The 22039-nt window shown below is 39.5% G+C and overlaps 1 protein-coding gene across 1 annotated transcript in view; it reads left to right on the top strand.

Annotated features, from left to right (window-relative positions):
* The window catches only part of LOC139717318 (dynein axonemal heavy chain 12-like), a 67559-nt gene extending 52815 nt beyond the window's left edge, over positions 1-14744 (top strand). The window contains exons 55-67 of the mRNA XM_071628815.1: positions 291-435; positions 943-1167; positions 1798-1977; positions 2795-2935; positions 4194-4331; positions 6546-6779; positions 7382-7570; positions 9742-9845; positions 11542-11653; positions 12193-12423; positions 13083-13174; positions 13763-13830; positions 14554-14744. Of these exons, the coding sequence (XP_071484916.1) occupies positions 291-435; positions 943-1167; positions 1798-1977; positions 2795-2935; positions 4194-4331; positions 6546-6779; positions 7382-7570; positions 9742-9845; positions 11542-11653; positions 12193-12423; positions 13083-13174; positions 13763-13830; positions 14554-14744 (2050 nt within the window). The remainder of the gene's footprint in view (positions 1-290; positions 436-942; positions 1168-1797; positions 1978-2794; positions 2936-4193; positions 4332-6545; positions 6780-7381; positions 7571-9741; positions 9846-11541; positions 11654-12192; positions 12424-13082; positions 13175-13762; positions 13831-14553) is intronic.
* The last annotated feature ends 7295 nt before the right edge of the window (positions 14745-22039 follow it).

Consider the following 22039-nt stretch of genomic DNA (forward strand, 5'->3'; position numbering starts at 1 on the left):
TGATGTGTTCTACTAATATTGTGGCATTTTCTCAATCCTTATGTTTATGAAGGTGAACTTGTCCTTTAAAGACCTTTGATTTCAGAGTGATAGATTCTGCTGCCTACACAGCTTTTCCTGTAAATTTCATCCAAATCCATTCACAACTTTTGGAGTTATTTTGCAAACAGACAGAGAGACAAACAGACAGACAGGCACACAAACCAATGTTGGCAAAAACAGAGCCTTGTTGGCAGAGGTAATGAAAATTATAAGATCCCAGATGTACATCATCTTCATCTCACTCTCAGGGATAGTTTCCAGGACCACCTTGGAGAATGGAAGGCATTTTATGAGAGCAAGGAGCCACACAGGGAAGCTCTCCCAGTTCCCTGGCAGGAGAAACTCACTGACTTCCAGAGGGCCATCGTGGTGAGGTGTCTGCGGCCAGACAAGGTACAGGGAGTCTGCTAGAAATCTAACGACCTTGTCCGTCGTGAATGACTGACAGTTCTTGAATGTTTCTCATCAGGCTTGCGCCAACTTCCAGAATAGCTCAGCTTTATACTTATCTAGGTTTTGTTCCGGTTTGTGTTCCAGAGAAGAGTGTGAGGATAATGGGAGACAGAATTTGTGTAGTGAAGTATGTTTCTTTGCGTTCTTGATTGCTAAATTTCTTTACATTCTTAAATTGATACAGTTAGTGGTGCAAATACATAATATGCTCACATTAACTCTTGCTGGTCTCCTGCCAGAGTTCATCAAGTTTGACTGGAAGTTATTCCCAGCAAGTTGTTCTAGTCAAAGCATTTTCATGGGTCAAGGATTAGAACAAGGTTTTGCGGTGAACTATATTGATGGCTTTTCAGCAAGAATTTATCTGTAATTGTTTCATCTATAACTTTTTGGAATGAATTCACCTTTTGATTGTTGTACATTCTCTTGTTTTTGCCTTTGTTTCAGGTCTTGCCACTGGTCACTGACTTTGTGGTCAGCAAGCTTGGCCAGAAGTTTGTGCAGCCGCCGCCCTTTGACCTGGCCAAGAGTTTCACCGACTCCCACGCCTGCGCCCCGCTGATCTTCGTGCTTTCCCCCGGGGCCGACCCCATGGCAGCGCTACTCAAGTTTGCCGACGACAAGGGTTTCAGTGGGGACAAATTCAATGCGATATCACTTGGACAAGGACAGGTTTGTAATGCATTCCTCTAAGGCATTCCTCCTCATGATATTACACAATGGTTATAGAGGTGATGGTGTCCATGGTAGGTGTTCATGATACACCCTAGAGAGGAATTTGAAATCTGAAGAAGTACCTCGTCTTTGTTTTTGTTTTATTCATGCATTATTTGTGTTATTGAAGTGAAGAGCATAAATGAATAGTAGACTTGAAAGCGATGTTTTCAGTTGAAGAAATATTTTCAGAGAAATGGTGTCTCTGAACTTTTTAATACAAATGGATATTTTTGCCATTGAATAATTTAGAATTGCTCATTTTCAGCATTCGACATCAGTACGTATGAAAACATCTCAAGTATTTGCATTTGTATTGTTGCCGAGAATTCATTTGAGAATCATACAAAGTCAAATATGTACATAAAGGCAGAGAACTTCAGGAAAAAAAATCTGAATATGTTTAATGGCAATGTACAAGGGCCAGCATGGCTTGCAGGGTGTAATCCATCTATGCAGCTTTGTGATTGTGAAATGGAAAGATAGAACAAGATAAAGGGATGGGGTGAGGGAGACACAGTGATAAGATGGCAATCAGGGTTCCTTTCAATGACGGACTTCTCGTTTGACCCCACACCTGACCCGCAGGGACCTGTGGCCGCGGCGCTGATCACGTCAGCCGTCAAGGAGGGCACCTGGGTGGTGCTTCAGAACTGCCATCTGGCCGTCTCCTGGATGTCTGCCCTGGAGAAGATCTGCGAGGAGTTCAGCCCCGAGACCGTCAACCCAGAGTTCAGGCTCTGGCTCACCAGCTACCCGTCAAACAAGGTATGTAGAGTCTGAAGATACCTCTAAAACAAGATTTCTCCTGTCAGAAAACCCTTTTGATATGCCTTCAATATTTTGTTTGTACATACTACATGTTTTTCTCTCAATGGCAATGTTAACATCTAACTTTTTCATTTAGGGAAAAAAAATGTGATACATGTTCCTTGGAGTTCTTTCATTCATACTTTTTAGCTGAAATTATCTCCCAGTCATTAACCTATTGAGGATGAGTCCCGAGTATACTCGGGCAGGGGTCCATGGGAAATGCGTGTTTAGCAAAATCAGTTAATCCTCATTTGGTTAAAGTCCATGTAGCGTGGGGATACATGGATCTTGGAGTGGGAAGGGTGTCCCGATTCGGATATATTCAAGAATCCCTGTAACAAATTGCATACTGATCTCTATGTGAGTACACACACACAGCTGCAGAATCTTGACTGGAGTCGACTGTTTTCAGTGAGTTTACCCCTCAGTGCACATATCGAGTGGAACACTTAAACTTCTAATGATAGGTTCAAGCCTTAGCAGATGAATGTGTGCTATGTAGCTCAGTCACTACTTTATGCTAAAGTTGGCATATTTCTTTTCAATCCTCCCCCCCCCCCACCACCTTTTCCAATTATGCCTGCTAACTTCAAAAAGCTGTGGTTGTTACTTGCACACCGTCCTGAAGGGCAGGCTGTGGAATGGCAAGTGAAAATGTATAAATTGTAAATCTCACAGCATTTTCTTTCTTCATTCCGACATACATCTGTCATTCCAATTAAGCCCTGACCTTTTTTTTTTTTTCTTGTTCTCTCCTTCTCTTTTGTCTCAGTTTCCGGTGACCGTCCTCCAGAACGGGGTCAAGATGACCAATGAGCCTCCCACTGGCCTTCGCATGAACCTCCTACAGTCCTACATCAGTGATCCCATCAGTGACCCCGAATTCTTTGCCTCATGTCCGGAGAAAGAATTGGTAAGGACAGGAAGGATTTGGGATTCTTCCACTTCACTTAAGTGTATGTGCTGGTAGAACTCAAGTGTATCAACATGTGTTGTTTGTTTGTGTGTTTTTGTTTGTTGTTTGTTTGTTTGTTTCTTCGTTTGTACATAGAGCTCTGTTATCTGGATGGAAACTGAGAGTGTTAATAAGTTCCATTTTGGGGTGTCTTTTATTTGTAGCTTTTACCATACTTACTGAAGGAGGGATTTTGATTGATTTCAGGTCTAAAAGCTGATATTATAGAGTTTCTGGGAAAGTGAAGAATACATTTTTGGTGTCAAAGTGGTTTTTTTTATTAAAGGACAAGTTCACCTTCATAAACATAAGGATTGAGAGAATGCAACAGTATTAGTAGAACACATCAGTGAAAGTTTGAGGAAAATTGGACAATCGATGCAAAAGTTATGAATTTTTGAAATTTTTGTGTTGGAACCGCTGGATGAGGAGACTACTACAGCTTGTGAGTCATATGCGTACAACAGTATAAAGAAAATGTAAAAGAAAATTCAACATATTTTCACTTTTCTCGCATAATAAAAGAGCACTTGACTTGCCTCTTTCTAAAAGGAGGGGGAATAATAATACCCATAACATTTGTCGGTAACGAGTCAGGGGAATGTGTACTTTTTTTCAAAAGATGGAATTTTGTGAAATTCTCTTTATATTTTCCTTATATTGTTGTACGCATGTGACATCTAAGTTATTCATACACTGCAGTAGTCTTCTCATCCAGCGGTTACTGCACAAAAACTTCAAAAATTCATAACTTTTGAACGGATTGTCTGATTTTCCTCAAACTTTCAATGATGTGTTCTACTAATATTGCTACATTCTCTCAATCCTTATGTTTATGAAGGTGAACTTGTCCTTTAAGTTGTGTAATACCCATGCAAATCTGTTCCTTGCTTAGTGTTTGATATGTAGACTTTCACCTTTCAGTCTCTTTCAGTCTCTTGACATAACTAATCAGAATAACATATTTTACCATAATGATTATTGCATAGACCAAAGGCTTTTATTAGAAGAGATTTAGTGTCCTAAGGTGAAGCATGAGTGTCATTGATTTGTAGACCAACAAAAGCTCTTTAAAGAAGTGTTCAAATGAAGTCCTAAATATCCTTTGAAGAAATGTAATATGAGAGATTATGTGTCGGCAAGCAGCGAGCCTGTTTCCATTTTAACTCTGAGACACCCATTGAGATGTGGTATTCTGTTAAATTTTCTCGATCAGGTATGGGAGAAGCTGCTCTTTGGGTTGTGTTTCTTCCACGCCCTGGTCCAGGAGAGGCGCAAATTTGGCCCCCTGGGGTGGAACATCCCCTACGGCTTCAACGAGTCCGACCTGCGTATCAGCATCAGGCAACTCCAAGTAAGCTGAGATATCCCCCCTTGTCTCCTTGAGTATATCTGTTCATAATCACCAAGCAACTACTGTATATACCGTATATTTAGCGAGTCTAAATTTTCACAAATCGAGACTTCCCAATGGGAATGATTTCGCGAGTGGTTAAATTTGCAATCGTGGAGTACAGTACTGAAAGGTAATGTATATGTGTACGTCCCATTCATATCGGGATCAGTATTTTCGCGTGTCTGTAAATTCGCAAATAGCACCTGACTGGCAAACTTCAGAAAAATAAAAACGTTGCGAAATATTCGGCGAATACAGTACCTGGTATTGTGGGATGTGTGATGAGGATGCAAAAAGGATTCACATATCAGCAGGGCTGTGATTTCATTGTGGGGAAAATGTATCTTAGACTTTTGAAAGAAACATCAGAATAAACGTGATGCACTTGAATCAGCTTAGTTGTTGTCCATCTGCTTATCTTATCCTATCACAAGGACTTTCCTCTCTGCTCTAAATGCATTCATAAGATTGGAGTTATTTTAAAAGGATTACATTGGATGCCAGAAAGAAGGTTCTTCCTTATTTTTGAGAAATAGGCTGTGTACTTTCAGCCAAGCACATGACATATCTTACTCCTGCATTGTGACTGCCATTAACTTGTTTTTATAAGGATTTATCTGTCTATAACTTGAGTCTGTATGAGTGTAGGCCAACCAGTGAAAAATGTTCTAGGTGAAAAACTGCGGCCGTGTTAAAGGCATAATTTACCATTTGCAGATGAAACAAAACCCAGCATTAGTGCTCTAAAATAGTTCTAAAATGTGAGTTAGGGATAGAAACAACCACTGTAAAAATTTCATCTGGTAAAATCAATATTAGTGTTGTTGAATATACATAATGTGAACAATAGATATAACAAAAATATTTCCAGAGTAAACCGTCTAAAGTTACGGTTTATTAAGAAAAATACATATATCTCCCTATCTTTTAGGCTTTATCGTGAAAAAAATGCATTAAATGTGATATCTTGAAAATTGTTTAAAGCACTGTTCCCAAAGGTTAAAGATAATAAAAAGTTTTGGTACCTCAAAAGCTTCCCTGAATTTCCTTGTTTTGGTTTGTGTTTCGGGTTAAAGTACGTTGTCTGTGAGAATTACTCGCCCCAAAGTGCTCTCATGTCTTAGTAATCATGCAATAATGGTTTCGTACCAGAGCCGATGCTGACCACCGTCGATAAATATTGTACGAAACCAACTGACTGCGACCAGCAGCGTGCAGCCCATTGTACGCATAGCTAACTGCGACCAGCAGCCCCATACGCAGAGCGTAATGTGGCTTCGCATTGTAGCATTCAGGATCATGACAGATTTAGTATCGCGGGTAAATGTCAACTTAAAATCCAAAAATTTCTTCGATTTGAAGACTTACCAATTAAGTTGAAGTATTGAAAACAGGCTTCGAACAACGTTTGGTTCTGCCAATAGTCCCTTTCTGTTCGAATTGATGACTGAATGTGACTCCGTCGAGAGGACCTTGGGAGAGCTACATACACTGGATACTATGGCCAGCGCATGCGCACACAAACATCTTATCCGTTCATGGATTTGAAATTTGTGTGCGGACTGCATATGATGTGTTCGCAGGCACTGGCTGTAGTATTCAGTGTACTGTATGTAGCTCTCCTAAGGTCCTGTCGACCGAGTCACATTCAGTCATCAATTCGAACAGAAAGGGACTATAGGCAGAACCAAACGTTGCCCGAATACTGTTTTCAATACTTCAACTTAATTGGTAAGTCTTCAAATTGAAGAATTTATGGGATTTGAAGTTGACATTTACCCTGCGATACTAAATCTGTCATGATCCTGAATGCTACAATGCGAAGCCCGATTACCCTATGCGTATGGGACTGCTGGTCGCTATGCGTATGGGGCTGCTGGTCGCAGTTAATTGCATGATTACTAAGACATGAGAGCACTTTGGGGCGAGTAAGTCTCACAGTGTTAGTTATATGAAAGGTACTTTAACCTGAAACACAAACTAAGGCAAGGAAATTCAAGGACACTTTTGAGGTACCAAAACTTTTTATTATCTTTAACAGGACCTTTAAGAAGTAAAGAATGTGCATATATTTGCATATTATCATGACCATATGCGTGTTTGTGGTACATTTGCCACGGTATACATGTACATGCACTGTGTCATGCCTCACCATTCGCCCTTGATTTGCAGATGTTCGTGAATGACTACAATGAAGTGCAATATGCGGCCATCTCGTACCTGACGGGAGAGTGCAACTACGGTGGCCGTGTTACCCAGGAGTGGGACAGGCGCTGTCTCCTCACTATCCTGGCGGACTTCTACACCCCGGACATCATCACCGACCCCAAGTACAAGTTCTCGGCGAGTGGCAACTACTTTGCCCCGCCCAAGGGGTCGTACGAGAGCTACCTGGAGTTCATAAAGGTATTGGCACGAAACGAAGAGAGAGGGGGGATGTGAATTAGAGATGGGACAAAATTGGAAAGTGTCTCTGTATGGGGATTGCTTTGGGGATTAATTACCTTAAAAAAAATAGTTAACCTCTGTGGCAAAGTCTCCTATTATCTTTTTTTATTTGTCAGGGGACTCTGTTTCGTATCAGATTGGAGTGATTTAGATTTTGGATCGAGAAACTGACTTATTGCTTGACAGTGACAGTTTAAAAGGTTGCCTTTAATGTTTTGAAATTTTTAGGGGGAGAAGATCTGTCTTTCAGTGCTTGATAGGTTTTGCAGTCTCCTTCAAACAAACTAATCTCTAACAATAATGTCAAAGGTTTAATGTAACCATGAATAAAGCATTATCAGCTTGAACATAGCTGCATTATACGATCAACATATCCCATTTAAGAACCCATTGATTGCTCCTGTCTCCTTTCCCTTCAGTAGTAATACTTTTCAAATGAGACCTTATATATGTTTTAGTAAAGGTAACACACTTTTAAGGCAAGCTGCAACTTGAAACAAATGACAAAAATGTGTGACGTTGTTGTTAATTCTCCTACCCCTCCCCTTTCTGTCGTTCAGAACCTACCCACCTCCCAGGACCCAGAAGTGTTTGGCATGCACAGCAACGTGGACATCTCCAAGTCTCTACAGGAGACCAGGCAGCTCTTTGACAACATCCTCCTCACCATGGGAGGCAAAGGGATGGGAGGCAGCAGCGGCTCCACCGACAGCGTCCTCTCCGACATCGCCAAGGACATTGTCCAAAAGGTAGGGAAAAATTGGGCCAAAAACCCATATCTGTGAAAGAGTCTTCACTTTACACATTAAATATTCTCTTACAGAAGGTTCCTGTCCATCAAAGCATGATTTTAATGTCTGTCCGTACTTTGTGCATTATCCTCTCAGATATATCGACAACAACATTGTCCAGAAAGTGGGGAAAGTTTGAGCAAAAAGCCCCGTGAAGGTTGTGAAAAATTGCTCACTAACATGCTAAATCATCCCTAATACATGTTACCGTCAAACTGGTGTATGTGGCATTGGATGAGATTTTCATCAGTGATGATGGCTGCCAGCTGATAAACAGATTTCATGCTTGCCTGTTGAAGACTTGTCCTAAGTATACTCTACTCTTGCAAGCATCTGTGGGAAGTATGTGTTAAAGTAAAAACAGCTCATCCTCGGACAGCTTCAATTATAGAATCTCCTATTTAGTCCATGGGCCAGGCCAGATATTGGTACCATCTGAGGTGGCAAAACCTTTTTGGTGTCATTTTGTTTGTCGGGCATAGATATGCTTATCAAGCTATGATAGCATTTCCAAATGAGTAGCTTAGTCATAGTAAATGAATTTTTAACCAATTTGGTCTCGTTGTTATATCCCTATACTTCTGAATCGAAACTAACCGCTATACAAAGAAGAGCACTGTCTTCTGTATGTTCCATAGAGCTGTAAAATGCAGCTCTATGGTATGTTCACAGGTGTTCTGTTGTAAACGCGGTGCGCTTAGTCTTTATTCAAGGCAGCGAAGGGAATATCCAAGGTTATGATGTCCACAGCGCTTAGTCTTTATCTTAGACGGCGAAGGAAATATCCAAAGCGTATGATACAGTGTATATCCTTTTATCTAAAAACAACAACAACAACAAAAGCAATTCCTCGTGAATTTTACCGTATCTTTCAATTATTTATAATTTTCCGGCGAAAACGCTACGGTGAAAACGCTGATACCACGCCAATGTCGCTTTATTTCCCTCCAACAATATATGATAATGAAAAAACAATGTACCGGTACACTACGATACAATATAATGAATGATATTGTAAATGAACAGAGTGATTTTTGTTTAAAACTGATGTATTTGTTGATAGGGTAGTATAAAAACTGTATAGATAATCCCTTTTATGAGGACCTTTAGATATGATAACGGTACATTGGTCTAGATAAAGACTAAAGCGCACCGCGTGACAGCAGTGGACATCATAACCCTTTGGATATTCCCTTCGCTGCCTTGAACAAAGACTAAGCGCACCGCGTTTACAACAGAACACCTGTGGACATACAGAAGGCAGTGCTTTTCTTTGTATAGCGGTTTAGTTTCGATCCAGAAGTATAGGGATATAAAAACGAGACCAAATTGGTTAAAAATTCATTTATTATGACTAAGCTACTCATTTGGAAATGCTATCATAGCTTGATAAGCATATCTATGCCCGACAAACAAACTGACACCAAAAGGGTTGTGCCACCTCAGATGGTACCAACAACCCATTTTTCGGGTCTTGGCCCATGGACTAATTGGCCCTACTCGTGCCACAAAAGCATGGGTTATGCATCAAAACTCAAGGTCCAGATTTACTGCAGAGGCTTTATTCGCAGATACGTAATAATAGCATTATTTAGAATTGGGGTATGGTCCATGCCTTACAATTGTACATCTCAGTGCTGAAAAACTTCACCACAAATAAATTAGCATTATTATAGTGAAGACCAGTTTCCTTTCCATCATAGTATGTTTTTAATGTCTGTTTAATTTATAGATTGTAGTGAGGTTTCTTTGATCTTTTGATCAACCGCGGAAGTCTGACACGACAAAAGGAAACATGTTGCATTTGAGGTCACAACACTTTAAGGTCACATGAAATTTGGGGGAGTATGTTGCTCATTTTGTCAAGCATGATTCTGTGCACCTTGTATCCCTACATATGGTTTTCATTTGTCATATGACTTATGATAATGACAAACCCAAAAAAAAAAAAGAGTTTATGAAGGTTTGGTAGCCAAGTAACAAGAAGGCCACGCTGTTGACGTTTTTGCAAAGTGTGATTCCTGGAGCTGTGCTCCAGTTAGTCCGGCAGCAGCGATTTGGATGAATCTATAATGGGTATCATGACCAAGACGTGCCCTTGTTGTTGTCCGTTCCGCATCCACATGCAGCTACCAAAGGACTTTGACCTGGAGGCCGGTCTAGCCAAGTACCCTGTGACCTACAATGAGAGCATGAATACTGTGCTGGTGCAGGAAATGGAGAGATTTAATAAGTAAGCCACTTTTGATGTTTGTCATCTCACCATATATATATATTATGAATCCCTTTTGGTCTTAGCACAACTAGCTCTGAGGTATAAATATATTTTTACAGCAAATATCCTTGTACTCTTTTCAAACAAGCCCTTAGAGGATGTTGAAATCATATTTTTAGGCTGGAAGTTTAGAAAGGTTCCTAAAAATATAGTTACATTAATCCAGAGAGTTACGTGTACACTGTACATGTAAATGCACTTTTATAATATAGTTTTTATTTGTTTGTTGTTGTTTTTTGGGGGGTGCATTTTCTGTATTGAGGCTGTCATCCAAGTCAAAATGAGCTTATGGCAATGGCCATCACTTCTTCTTTCTTTGTGTGTGGATATGATATAACATTCACTTTGTTTTGCTGTTGCTGTTGCTGTTCTATTTTTATGAGGAGAAAAAAAGTATTTCAGATTTGCTTTGTCTACATTATTTCTGTCATGTACTCGTTTAGATTTATTACGATACACTTATTTTCAGGAAAAGATGCAAAATTCAAATAAACTCAAATACAGGTATGGACTGATCAGATTTGTGTCAAAATGGTAGGTGGAGCTTGTAAAACTCTGCCTGTAGTGCAATAAAGCAATCAAAGCAATTAATATGTAAGTGAATAAAGAAATACATCACAAAATCTGGTATTTGAGCTCATTTCTTGTTACTCTATCACCCAAGCCAACCCATTCCTTAGTTGGTCTGTTTTTAGATATGACTATGTGCTTTTTATGTGGGTTTTGCATATGAGCATCAGCATGAATTGATCAAGTAAATTCACTTCCAATATTGTGATCACTTTCTGTTTTGTTGATCATTTGACTCAATTCAATTCAATTCGATTCGATTCGATTCAATTCAATTCAATTCAATTCAATTCAATTCAGGTCACTTATTTTCTTCAATATCGCCTTAGCCATTTCAAATAAAATAATTAAAAGAAGTCACCCTAATACAATATGCATGAGCATTCAGTAAAACTTTCAGGGGGGAGCAAGTGTATTATCTTTCTCAAACTATTTAAATAAAATAATGGTTATTGGACCAGAGAGGTCCGTGCAGAACATGCAAAAGACAATCTTGTACAGATGTGTGTCACTCAATTGATTGGAAGTGCAAACCCAAAAGGTATGGTAATGGGAGCCTACAGAAATGCACACACACACAATTACAGGGGCATTCCAGATGATTAACATAATTTCACATCATGTACTAGTAGTACATAAACTGACAGCTCCATGTATAGATACGTGGAATTTATTGTGGTCATTGAGCAGGAAACAATACTCTGAAAAATCTTAAACAAATTACACTGAACGGTGTTGATGACATAGGAGCCTCACATATTTCAGAAATCTAGCAGTGTAATTCCATTACAATACCACTTGCTTAACAAGTTCACCTGTGTAGAATGTATGCATGCCCTCTTCTTTTGTTCTGCTTCCTTAAGCCCCAGCTCATGCATTCTTATGGTGAGGCTGCCATGTCATCATCCTTGTTCATTGCAATTTGTTGTGAATTTTGAAAACATTATTCCTCATCCCAAGCACAATGCATTCTGAAACTCTGTACTCGGTATAACTAATTTATGGTTGTTCAAATATAAAAATTTGAAAATCATTGGGAGGTCTCCTTTATTAATTCCTGAATGACTCTTCTACTCTGCCCCAGATTACTGGTGACCATCCGCAGCAGTCTGCTGAACCTGCAGAAAGCCATCAAGGGCTTGGTGGTCATGTCCTCCGATCTGGAAGGAGTGGCCCACAGTCTGCTCATTGGCAAGGTGAGTGTACCTCAAGCGAGGATGGCGGCCGGCCGGGAAGGGTTATCTGTCACGGCTTAACCTTTTAGTGGCATCCCTTTAGAAAGCCACAACAGGTATCACTGGAAGAGATACCCCTGATGGATTCTTCATTTCTCTCGAGATTTCGAAGTCCTCTGGATGGTGCTTTGTATTTTCATCCTCCTCTCTTTTAAGGAGACATTTGAATACATGAATTTTCACTCCCTAGATTTTTCACCTTAGTTATTCCTTGAAGTGTCGGAATTGAGGGAATGAATAAATGAGTGATTTTAGCCCCAAGTAGATTTACCAATAAGCAAACAAATAAATGAATCATCTTCCTATCACATCAATGTAATTTTGTTTACTTTTGTATGAGAATGATGGTTAGATAAGGTGGCCATAATTTGTCTCCCAGAGATTTAGCAGATTAATCTTAGATTAAACTTCGACTTAAAGATGTTTCAACAGCATGTGATGGTAGATGAATGTTGTAATGTACTAGCATTTAATTGTGATTTTTCCAAATACCTGTTCAGCTGCCCGAGATGTGGGCCAAGCGGTCCTACCCCAGCCTGAAGCCACTGGGCAGCTACGTCAACGACTTCCTGGCCCGGCTCAAGTTCCTGCAGGACTGGTACGACGAGGGCAAACCCACCGTCTTCTGGCTCTCTGGGTTCTTCTTCACTCAGGCCTTCCTGACGGGGGCCATGCAGAACTATGCCCGCAAGTACACCATCCCCATCGACAAGTGTGGCTTTCAGTTTGAGGTCAGTGTGTTAGAGGGGTACGCAGCAAAAGTTGGGTTTTTTACGGGTAGGGGGTTGGGGGTGGAAGAGAGATGGTGGACTTGTTAATGAAAGCAGCAGGCAAATATGGTTCATATCAATGTCACGAAATTCTCATGTGTCAGCAGCAGTAAAGTTTTATACTGTAAAACGAGGAATGTTCGCGTGCATTTTAATTTCGCAAATTTCGCGAGCGCCAAGATTCGCGAAATTAAAATGCACGTGAAAGTTCTTGTCTACACTATATGCATTAAATGCCAGTGGCAGTTCGCAAAAATTTCATGCCACTAAAAAGGCCGTCGGCTCCAATTCGAGAACAATTCATGCCGGGAATATATCATGTTTTACAGTATATAAGTTGTAAATGCAAGAGAATGTCATTTAATGTTTGTGAAGAGTCTCTGTATATCTAAACCACTTTGATAGTGCATACGCATATGCGCTCACTCACTTACGTGTATAAACAACCTTGCACATCACCCCATTTCACATGTCAATAAAGATGTTCAAACCCATTTTACATACATTGTACCTTAAGGTACTAATACAAATGCTCATCTCACAATCTGACATTATGACAAATTCTCATGTTGACGATAATCACGATAACACATCTACCACTACCTATATCCCTGATACAGGTCTTGCCCTCAGAGACAGCTGACCAGCCTCCTGAGGATGGTGTCTATGTAAATGGACTCTTCCTTGATGGCGCCAAATGGGACCGGAAAGCGTAAGTCATCTTAGTTTGTTGTTCAAATTACATGGTGAAAGTCCCAACCTTTCTAATTCCATGAGCATAGAAAAACCATGATTTGTTTAAATAAATTTTTGAGGGGCCAAGATTGGCAAAAGTAAACTGTTCCAGAAAGTGCTTGTCTACACAATGCAATGAATGCCAGTGGCGATTTACAGAACTTTTATTCTGCAGAAAGGGCCATCAGTTTCAGCTCAGGAATGTTTCTGGTTTTACAGTACATTTAGTTTTAAGACCATGCTTGAAAGATTCTTCTTCACGTTACTTCTTTCATGTACTTATCTGTGTAATACAGACTGTTTTAATTGTTGGTGGTATTCAAAATTAATGACAATGGAATACTTATCTTCTACCTCTTTTACATGACTTTTTAGAGCCAAATGGTTCAAATACCTCTCTTTAAAAAGTAAAAAAAGGGGAAAAACCTTATAGCTGAAATTTTTTACTATTACTCTTAAACATTCTGGATAATCTTGTATTGGTGTTCTTGGTGAGTTTGACATTGATGATATTACTCTCTGTTTCTTTTCTTTCTTTCTTTTTTTCTCCCTCTCCTTTGGCCAGTGGAATGCTGGGAGAATCACTGCCAAAGGTTCTCTTTGATGCCGTCCCAATCATTTGGATAAAGCCTGGTAAGTTATCAAGTTCTCTGTCACTTTTCTGTGTTTAAGAATCTTTGCCAACAGTGATGATATTGAATTCTGGAGAAAAAAAAATAGGAAAGTGGTGCTTTGTGAATTTGTTTGTGTAAATGTTGACACTGTCGCAAGATGACCTAGAATATTCATCAGGTTGTCAGGTCATTCTTTTCAACTGACCTTGACAAAAATGGCTCATCAGTTGACATTGGTAATGAATAAATTGCAAAGACATACACCATCCCAACCTTCTGTATGCTGTTAAATGGAGTTGGTCATCAGATATTATGGTTCTTCAACTAAGTTGATCTTCGTTCACTGCCCGCTGTGGTACGTTAAAAAACCACAACAAGCACAGGCCTGCTTAAATCGGATTACCTGTCAGTAAAATATGTGTACTGAAGCATACAATGGACAGTAACAGGCAACTCTAGTCAGGGGTGATTCTTTGGCTGTGTATGTTCTGTCTTACGGGGATTATGAGCCTAGCACAATTGTGTACAATTGAGATGAACTTGACAATGCTCAGGATCCAGTAGAGCAAACTTTGCACCAGATTCAGGCAGTCAGAAAGTGAGCAGTAAATTATTTATTGTTCACTACGAGCCTTGCACAGATACAAACCTCTGTGTCCTATACTAAGTGTGAATAAGTGAACATTAACAATCGTATATATCATCACAAGCTGACAACACTTAACTCTTTCTCTTTCTGCAGGAGTGAAAGCTGACTTCAAGTCCAAGGGTGACTACATCAGCCCCCTGTACAAGACTAGTGAGCGTAGGGGCACCCTGTCCACCACGGGCCACTCCACCAACTTTGTGCTTGCCATCCACCTGCCCACGGACCGCCCAGTGCAGCACTGGATCAAGAGGGGTGTGGCGTTGCTCTGCCAGCTGGATGATTGAAGGGCGTGGCACGTTTGGACGGTGGTTTGTATTCGATCAGAACCACCTGTTGCTGGCTGGTGTTACTGTTCATTTTTTTTTTCCATGGTACATTCTGTGGTTACATCCCGCAGTAAAGATGATATCATTACTGCGGATAGATGTGTGGTATTGGCAGGGTTTGAAGTACACTGTATTCTCTGATTTGAATTAATTCTTTCTGATTCCTCCCCCCCCCCCCCTTCTCAACATCATTTGTCATTCCACTTTGCTGTGATGCTTCTCCAAAGTTGCAGTATCAAAGATTACATCCGTTGAAATAGTGGGCATAACAACTGGCAGAACTAACTCCACAAAGAGCCTTAGAAAGATATGTGAGTCCTAAGGTCCATTAAGAATAACAGTGTGATGAGATCAGTGAAGGAAATGGCCTGTAAAAAGTATGCATTGCGTTGATGTTTGGATTCCGTGCAGTGCCAAGTGGGGTAATGCTGTATAGATGCTGTGAAGAACGTGTAATTCCTACAATTTTAATGAAACCCAAAATAATTATGACATTTCGCATGGTGTCCTGCACTATAAGAACATAATGGTGCAGATTTCCTCAGTTTATGAATATAATGTGCATGTATCTTCATAAATGGATCATATGGCAGTGGATATTCAAGAGTTATGTAAAGTAGAAGCCAATGGAATGGAATCCTACTGGCACATCAGGAAATGTGTACAAAGTATTAGTGCCTTGTTGGAGCCAAACTGTAGAGTTATGCAGTGTAAGCAGTGTATTCCCATGCACAAAACATTTCAATCTCTGTCATCAGATTGTGTAATATGTCATGCAGATTGGATTGACCAATAATGTAAATATATATCTTATAACAGAGGAAAGCAGTTGCAGTAAAGACTTTTGCAATTGACAAGTTTATGCATATGTACAGAAGAATTTCATTATGAAACCTCTGCAAATACTATGTTTTGTTTCTTTGTTTCAGTATTACTGCTAAGTATAACCATTCCTTTTTCTTCCCTTTTTGCCCGGTCAAGTCAAGGGGATATATATGTTACTGAAGCATAGCTGGAGCTCCTAGAAAAACCAAGATTCCCGCTTCTGATGTGATTGAATCTTAGCAAAGATATTTGTGCACTGAATGATGAACACCCTGTACATATATACACACCAATGAAGTGACAATAATAACTTCAGCAGATATATTTTACAGTAGACGGTGTAAAGGACAGTCACAGTATGAAAGGTTGTCGCACTTTTCACAGACTGAAATAAGAGCTTACAGCTGACATTGAACTCCATCCAGAGATTGTACTTGAACCCTGTGAGTGTGTGAGAAAAATTATGTACATGAGATATTGTATATAAAACAGCTAGGTAGAATTTGTACAGCTTTTCCTTTTCTCTTTTCTACATACTGCTGTGAATGCAAATTATCATATGTGCATGTGACTGTCTGTCCGAATCCTTAAAGGTACATTGTAGATATTCAGTAGATGATATACAAGGATGAGGAAGAAGAGATAAAGGGGAAGATAGTCAGCACAAAAACATAGGAAATGTCCGTCCAGTGTATTCATTGACCACCACCAATAAAATTACTTGAAACCTGCAGAATGTGTCTTACCTTAGTCGTGTCTTCAATGGTGTTTTTATCTTTGAAAATATATTGTATGTTTATATATATTTATATACCAAACAGTTTGTGTATATGTTTGCCGAGAGTACATTCAAGATACTCATTGCTTCATGATGTGGTGATATTCAAATGCAAAGATACCTTTATATGCCTTTGTACAATAGATAAGTGAAGTTTTAATTTTTGGCTAACACATCATATAAAAAAAGAACACCATGTACACTCTGTGAATAGAATCCTATTTTGAAATCTGCCTAGTGATTGATGGTTTTACAATTGCATTCATATTTGGTAAAATGTACATTTTGTTGAAATATATGTGAAATGCTCACAGTGTTGTGACTCTGTTTGCTCAACAATAAATTACTTTTAAAAAGCGACCGTTAAGTGTAATGTGTGTTTTTGTGATTATTCTGACAGTAGAAACTCTAACTTTCCTGCTATGAGGAAAAAGATTCTAGGAGGAGTTCAAAGTTCATTTAATGAAAATTGGTTTTGAAATGGCTGAGGTTTAAAAAATAATAAAAAAATAAAACATAGTGGTCCTAATAAAATGTCGGACCCATCTTTTATTGAGACCATTTTGTTTTCTGATATCTCAGCCATTTCAAAACTAATTTTCATCAAATAAACTTTTAATTCCTTGTATAATCATAATAGTGTTTTTTGATATTTCATATAAGTGGGTTCTAGTTGTCTCGCAAGTAGTTATAACCTGAATCTCCATCTCAACCAGAATAATACCAGCCCTTGCAAGTGGGCCCTAAATTCTGGCTGCAAGGGATGTGGAGGTCTGACCCATGTTTGTGCAATTAGAGTATCCAGTTTGCCGGGGATCCAGGCAGGAGAATGGAGAATCTTCAGTTTAAGAGATCCTTGGGGTCAAAGTCTGTGTGGCATTGTTTGAGATGCCTTTGGTAGCCGAGTGTGTGTTGATGGGCTTTATAATTATCAACTTGACCTGAGCCATATAGTGAGCTCCCGTTATAATGAACACAGTTATAACAAAATTCAATCTAAATGAAATGATAATTTTGGTCCCCAAGTTATTATCTATAGATTATAAAATACTGTATTTGTTTGGCTGTAACAAAATTTTGATACATGTATAAGGAAAGAAAACTGCCTTTCCTGAGGACTTCCCAAGACAGGAGTCACTTGTATGTACCCCAGGGTACTTTGAGTGAGTATCATGACGAGGGAGAATCAAATTTGTGCATTTTTGTATAGAAAAGAGATGTAATCACCCTTGTTAGTGCGTGTAGTTCCGTAGTTGTAAGAGTTAAACGCAGGGCATCTACACGTAAGGATGGTGTCGTGGTGACCATACAGCCTAACATGCATAGACAGACAGATGGGCAGACATATAAACAGACACTTGCACACACATATAGGCCTTCTCAAGCATACTTGAAATAGAAGTACACACACATGGATATCATTTACTCAAATTTACAACGGATGTACAATGACATGTGCAATGAGAAAAAAGACGAATCAGAAACAGCGAGACACTACCAGTAATATTGAGTTCATTTGTGCGTTCATGATATCCTCCACCTTTAGGCTGTTAGTAGCCATGATTTCAAATTAGGCTGGATGCAAGTTTTGCAGCTACCCCTCTTTATTCCCAACCCACAAAGAAATACCTGGATTAGATTTCATCCAAGGACAAACAGCAGGGACAGGCATCAGAACGATTAATTTTTTTTCTGCACTTATCTCTTCTCTGATCAGTAAACCAAATTTCCTGGATCATTTCACTTAGTCAAGGTTCCTGCAGTTGCCATGAGAACGAACTGTCATACATACTGGTCTCAAGAGTTATATTCATTTACTCCGTTGTACTGGGTATTTCATGATTTCGTTGATTTTTAAAGCTGTTCTTTCTCTTTAGTTTACAGGAGTGTCGAGAACATACGATAACATCAACACTACATTGATGTAATTATGTAAAACATCACATGTGACGTTTGATAAACATTATTTTTCCTTCAGTTGTCCCCACCCCCCAAAAAAGTCAGTATGTTCTGCATTTACATGCTCCTTCATCGATATCTAATAAATGTATTGCTTCTGAGGACTATTTTGACACGATTTCTAGCACATTTTGAGAAACGAGATCTCGGATGTCGCTTGACCGAAAGATCGGTTTGTATCTTGTCGGGAATACAGTGGCGGATCCAGGGGGGAGCGCATCGGACGCCCCACCTTTATTTTTTGTGTCAACAAAAGAAATAAAAAGAAAAAATGGGGGTGCGTGCGCCCCTCTTTAATTTTGTAAAGGCTCTCCCTCTTTGCGGAATTCCAGGGGCCCGTTGCATAAAAGTTACAATTATGGTAACTTTGCCATCCAATGGTAACTACCATGGCAACAATACTCAACAACCAATCAAAATCAAGAATTCCATGAAAGTTCCCATCGGATGGCAAAGTTACCATTATTGTAACTTTTATGCAACGGGCCCCTGGATCCGCGGGGACTACGTCTAGCTTCACGGACCCCCTCTCCTGTCTACGGAGGAGAGCCGTATGAATGTCCAAAAAAAAAAAAGATTTTGAAAAACTCCTCCGGGCAGATGGATTTTTCTGTCAAGGATATATCGCCATCTCGACCCCTTGAACTCTAAAAGGAGCGTGGAAAGACGAGATCTCATATCTCGCCTTCTCTGGCCGAGAATGTCCGGAAGATGAGACAAATTACAACTCGCTTTCGTCTCACCCCCCTGGTCGGACACGAGACGACATCTCGATCGCAGTTTTCCTCCTCCGTAAATCTCGCTCCCAGAAAAAAAAAAAAAAATGAGATGGCGATGAATTATCCCGTCTTCTCGTAGATTTATTCCTAAGCTTCCATACGAAGAAGTTGCTGAGAGGGAAAAATTTTCCCACGAAAACACGCACCAAACTTAAAACTGACGTCACTGCTGCACTTTCAGCGAAGGTGACATCCTTTTGTTGCGTCACACGCGGATGTTAAAACTGCGACAACTTTGACAGATAGCGAGGAGGCGGGACAGCCCCACTGTTGCCCATGAATTTTGTTCCTTCCCATTGATCGCGCTGTCGTACAGTTCTCTTCCATGTATTTAGCTTCTTGCTACCGCCAGCAGTGATGCCAGGTTCCACTGTTTGCAGATGACACAAACAAATAAAAGTAACAACAACAATTACAAACGATGCGTGGTTCTTGGATCAAGCAGCGACAGAGGTCGTTCCATAAGAATGCCAGATTTTTTAAATTCATTTTTTCTTTTCTTAAGAAAACGCTGCCAAATAACATTTCCTAATGGAGGCAAACTTAAGCTCAATTCCGGAAAAATTCATGCGTCATTTATGACCGTGGATAACCATTTAAACCTGCGTCCCGTGCACATACACGTGGTATTGTTTGAATAATCTGATGCCTCCTCACATTTGATTCGACTTGAACACGACTTTCTGATACGGGGATCGCTCAACACTGGTTTGTAATGATCTAAATGTGTTAGAGCTTACGAGAAAACCAATACGTCTTCAATCTATCTCTTTTATAACAGGTAAAGTTGAATAATTAGATTATAAATGTATTTTCTTCAAACTGATTGCGTTTCATGTTCACTATAACAGCAAATGAGAGTTACACTTGCATGGCCATTGATGATTATGGAATAAGGTGTTTATAATCATCAACTATAGCTACTGACTCTCAGACAGTGCGTATAACATCATTTAACAAGTTAAAAACTTATGCTCAAGTTTGCCCAAGGTTTCTGTTTACATTTTCCAGCTAGTATCGGAAGTAAATCTCTCATGTATTCCCTTTAAGGGTTAAGAGAGAGATACTGTGGACACCGACGATAGAGATGTCTTGAATTCATTCAAATAATTTAATTCTACCTTTGCGATCCAAGGTTATTATACATTGTTACTTCGCACTCATTGACCATGGTTATGTAAAATGATAATGTTATGGTCTTATTTTGGTCTCCTCATCAGTGTTGCCACCGATCGCTTGTATGAACGGCCCTGTCATTTTAATTCCCCTCACATTGCCAAAGCTACCGATCGCATTTATATTCATGCTCATGGGTCAAGAGGGGCATTTGGGCCAAAACATGTTGTCCAAGGAAGAACTTCCCGAATCCTAGATCTTCTGTTTACAAATCCTGAGCCTTTAAAACAATATGACGGTGCTCTCAAAGTTATGGCATAAGTATCAATCAAGCAATCATTCAAGCAATGAATGAATGAATGAATGAGTGAATCAATCAATCAATTAATCAATCAATCAATCAATCAATCAATCAATCAATCAATCAGTCAATCAATCAATCAATCAATCAATTGATATAATTGTAGACAGTACCGAATAAAACATGCCACTTTGGTGTCCTAAATCTATCAAATCAATCCAAACAAACAAACAAAAAGAATCCGAATCGAACGTAATCAAACAAAATAATTTCAGAGGGAAATTTACATTCTGTACTTCCTGAAGCTATAGATAAATCATTGATCAGGAATGTCAGATAGGGCGTGGCGAAAATGTGATTGGTTGTTTATTTCATAACTGCTATCTTGTTTGTCTGTTTTCGAGCAAACCTTTGGCATTTTCTTCGATAGGAAATGCTGTAACTTTTGTTGCCTTTTGTTGTTTATGAAGGGGTATAAAATGTGGTAGCTATCATCAATGTGATTACGTCCTCTCCCCATGTAGCGTAGGCGATCTTTCGCCGTTGTTCTCATTAAAGTTTGACGGCGGTTAGCCATCCTGTGGGTCACGAAAAGACAATAATTTTCCATTACTACGTCATTGAGTCACAGGTTGGTTTGCCTGTGTAGTCTAACCGCCAAACAATAGTGAACATTTTTTATCTTACTTTGTTATTTTGATCGATAGCACTGTGTTGTCGAAAAAAACAACATTGCGTAACATCATTACTTCATGACAAATTTTGATGATATCTCTGTCATGCCGTTAGCTTGACTTTGCTTCATTTATCAAAGTTAACTTACGATATGAAGTGACTCTCCGCTCTAATCCAGAGGAAAATGCAAAGGGAGTGGGCGTGGCAGGTGGTATACTCTAAGCAGGGAGTCCACTCTCCTGGTCTATATAAGGTCTACAAGATTAGAGCCTTACGGAGCAGCCAGGAGGAGGACGAGAGAGTCCTTCCGATAAAGCTCAATTACGAAGTTATGCCGGATATAAAAATGAGAGAACTACCGGAAGTAAAGCTATAATGTTGCGCCACCTGTGGTTTTTCAGTGTTGATGTTCGACATGATTGTGAAAGACGCTTAGTTAACTGCCAAAAATGGCTTCAACAGCTGCCTGTTACCATACCGACATTGAAAACATTTGAAAAAAAAATGATAGTATAGTTCCACTGCTTCTGTTTAGACTGTATGTCCGTACACATTTTTAGAAGCAAAATTACAAACTTAGGGAGTAAAACGCAATATATAAAGGATTACGTTATAAAACAGTTGTATATCGTGACGTGAAGAGGTCTGCAGATTATCTAGAGACAAACATACAAACACATAGGCCTACATCGATAGACAGGTGGATAGATAGAAAGAAAGAAAGATAGATAGATAGATAAAAATGAAGCATGTAAACAACATGGATCAGTAAACGTGTAGACAGGAAATGGAACCATATTTTATATGTGTTTCATAATGT

The sequence above is a fragment of the Diadema antillarum genome, unplaced genomic scaffold (genome assembly GCF_040938485.1).
Source record: "Diadema antillarum isolate AM-2024a unplaced genomic scaffold, OU_Dant_1.0 scf00000074, whole genome shotgun sequence".
In the NCBI taxonomy this organism is placed as follows: Eukaryota; Metazoa; Echinodermata; class Echinoidea; order Diadematoida; family Diadematidae; genus Diadema; species Diadema antillarum.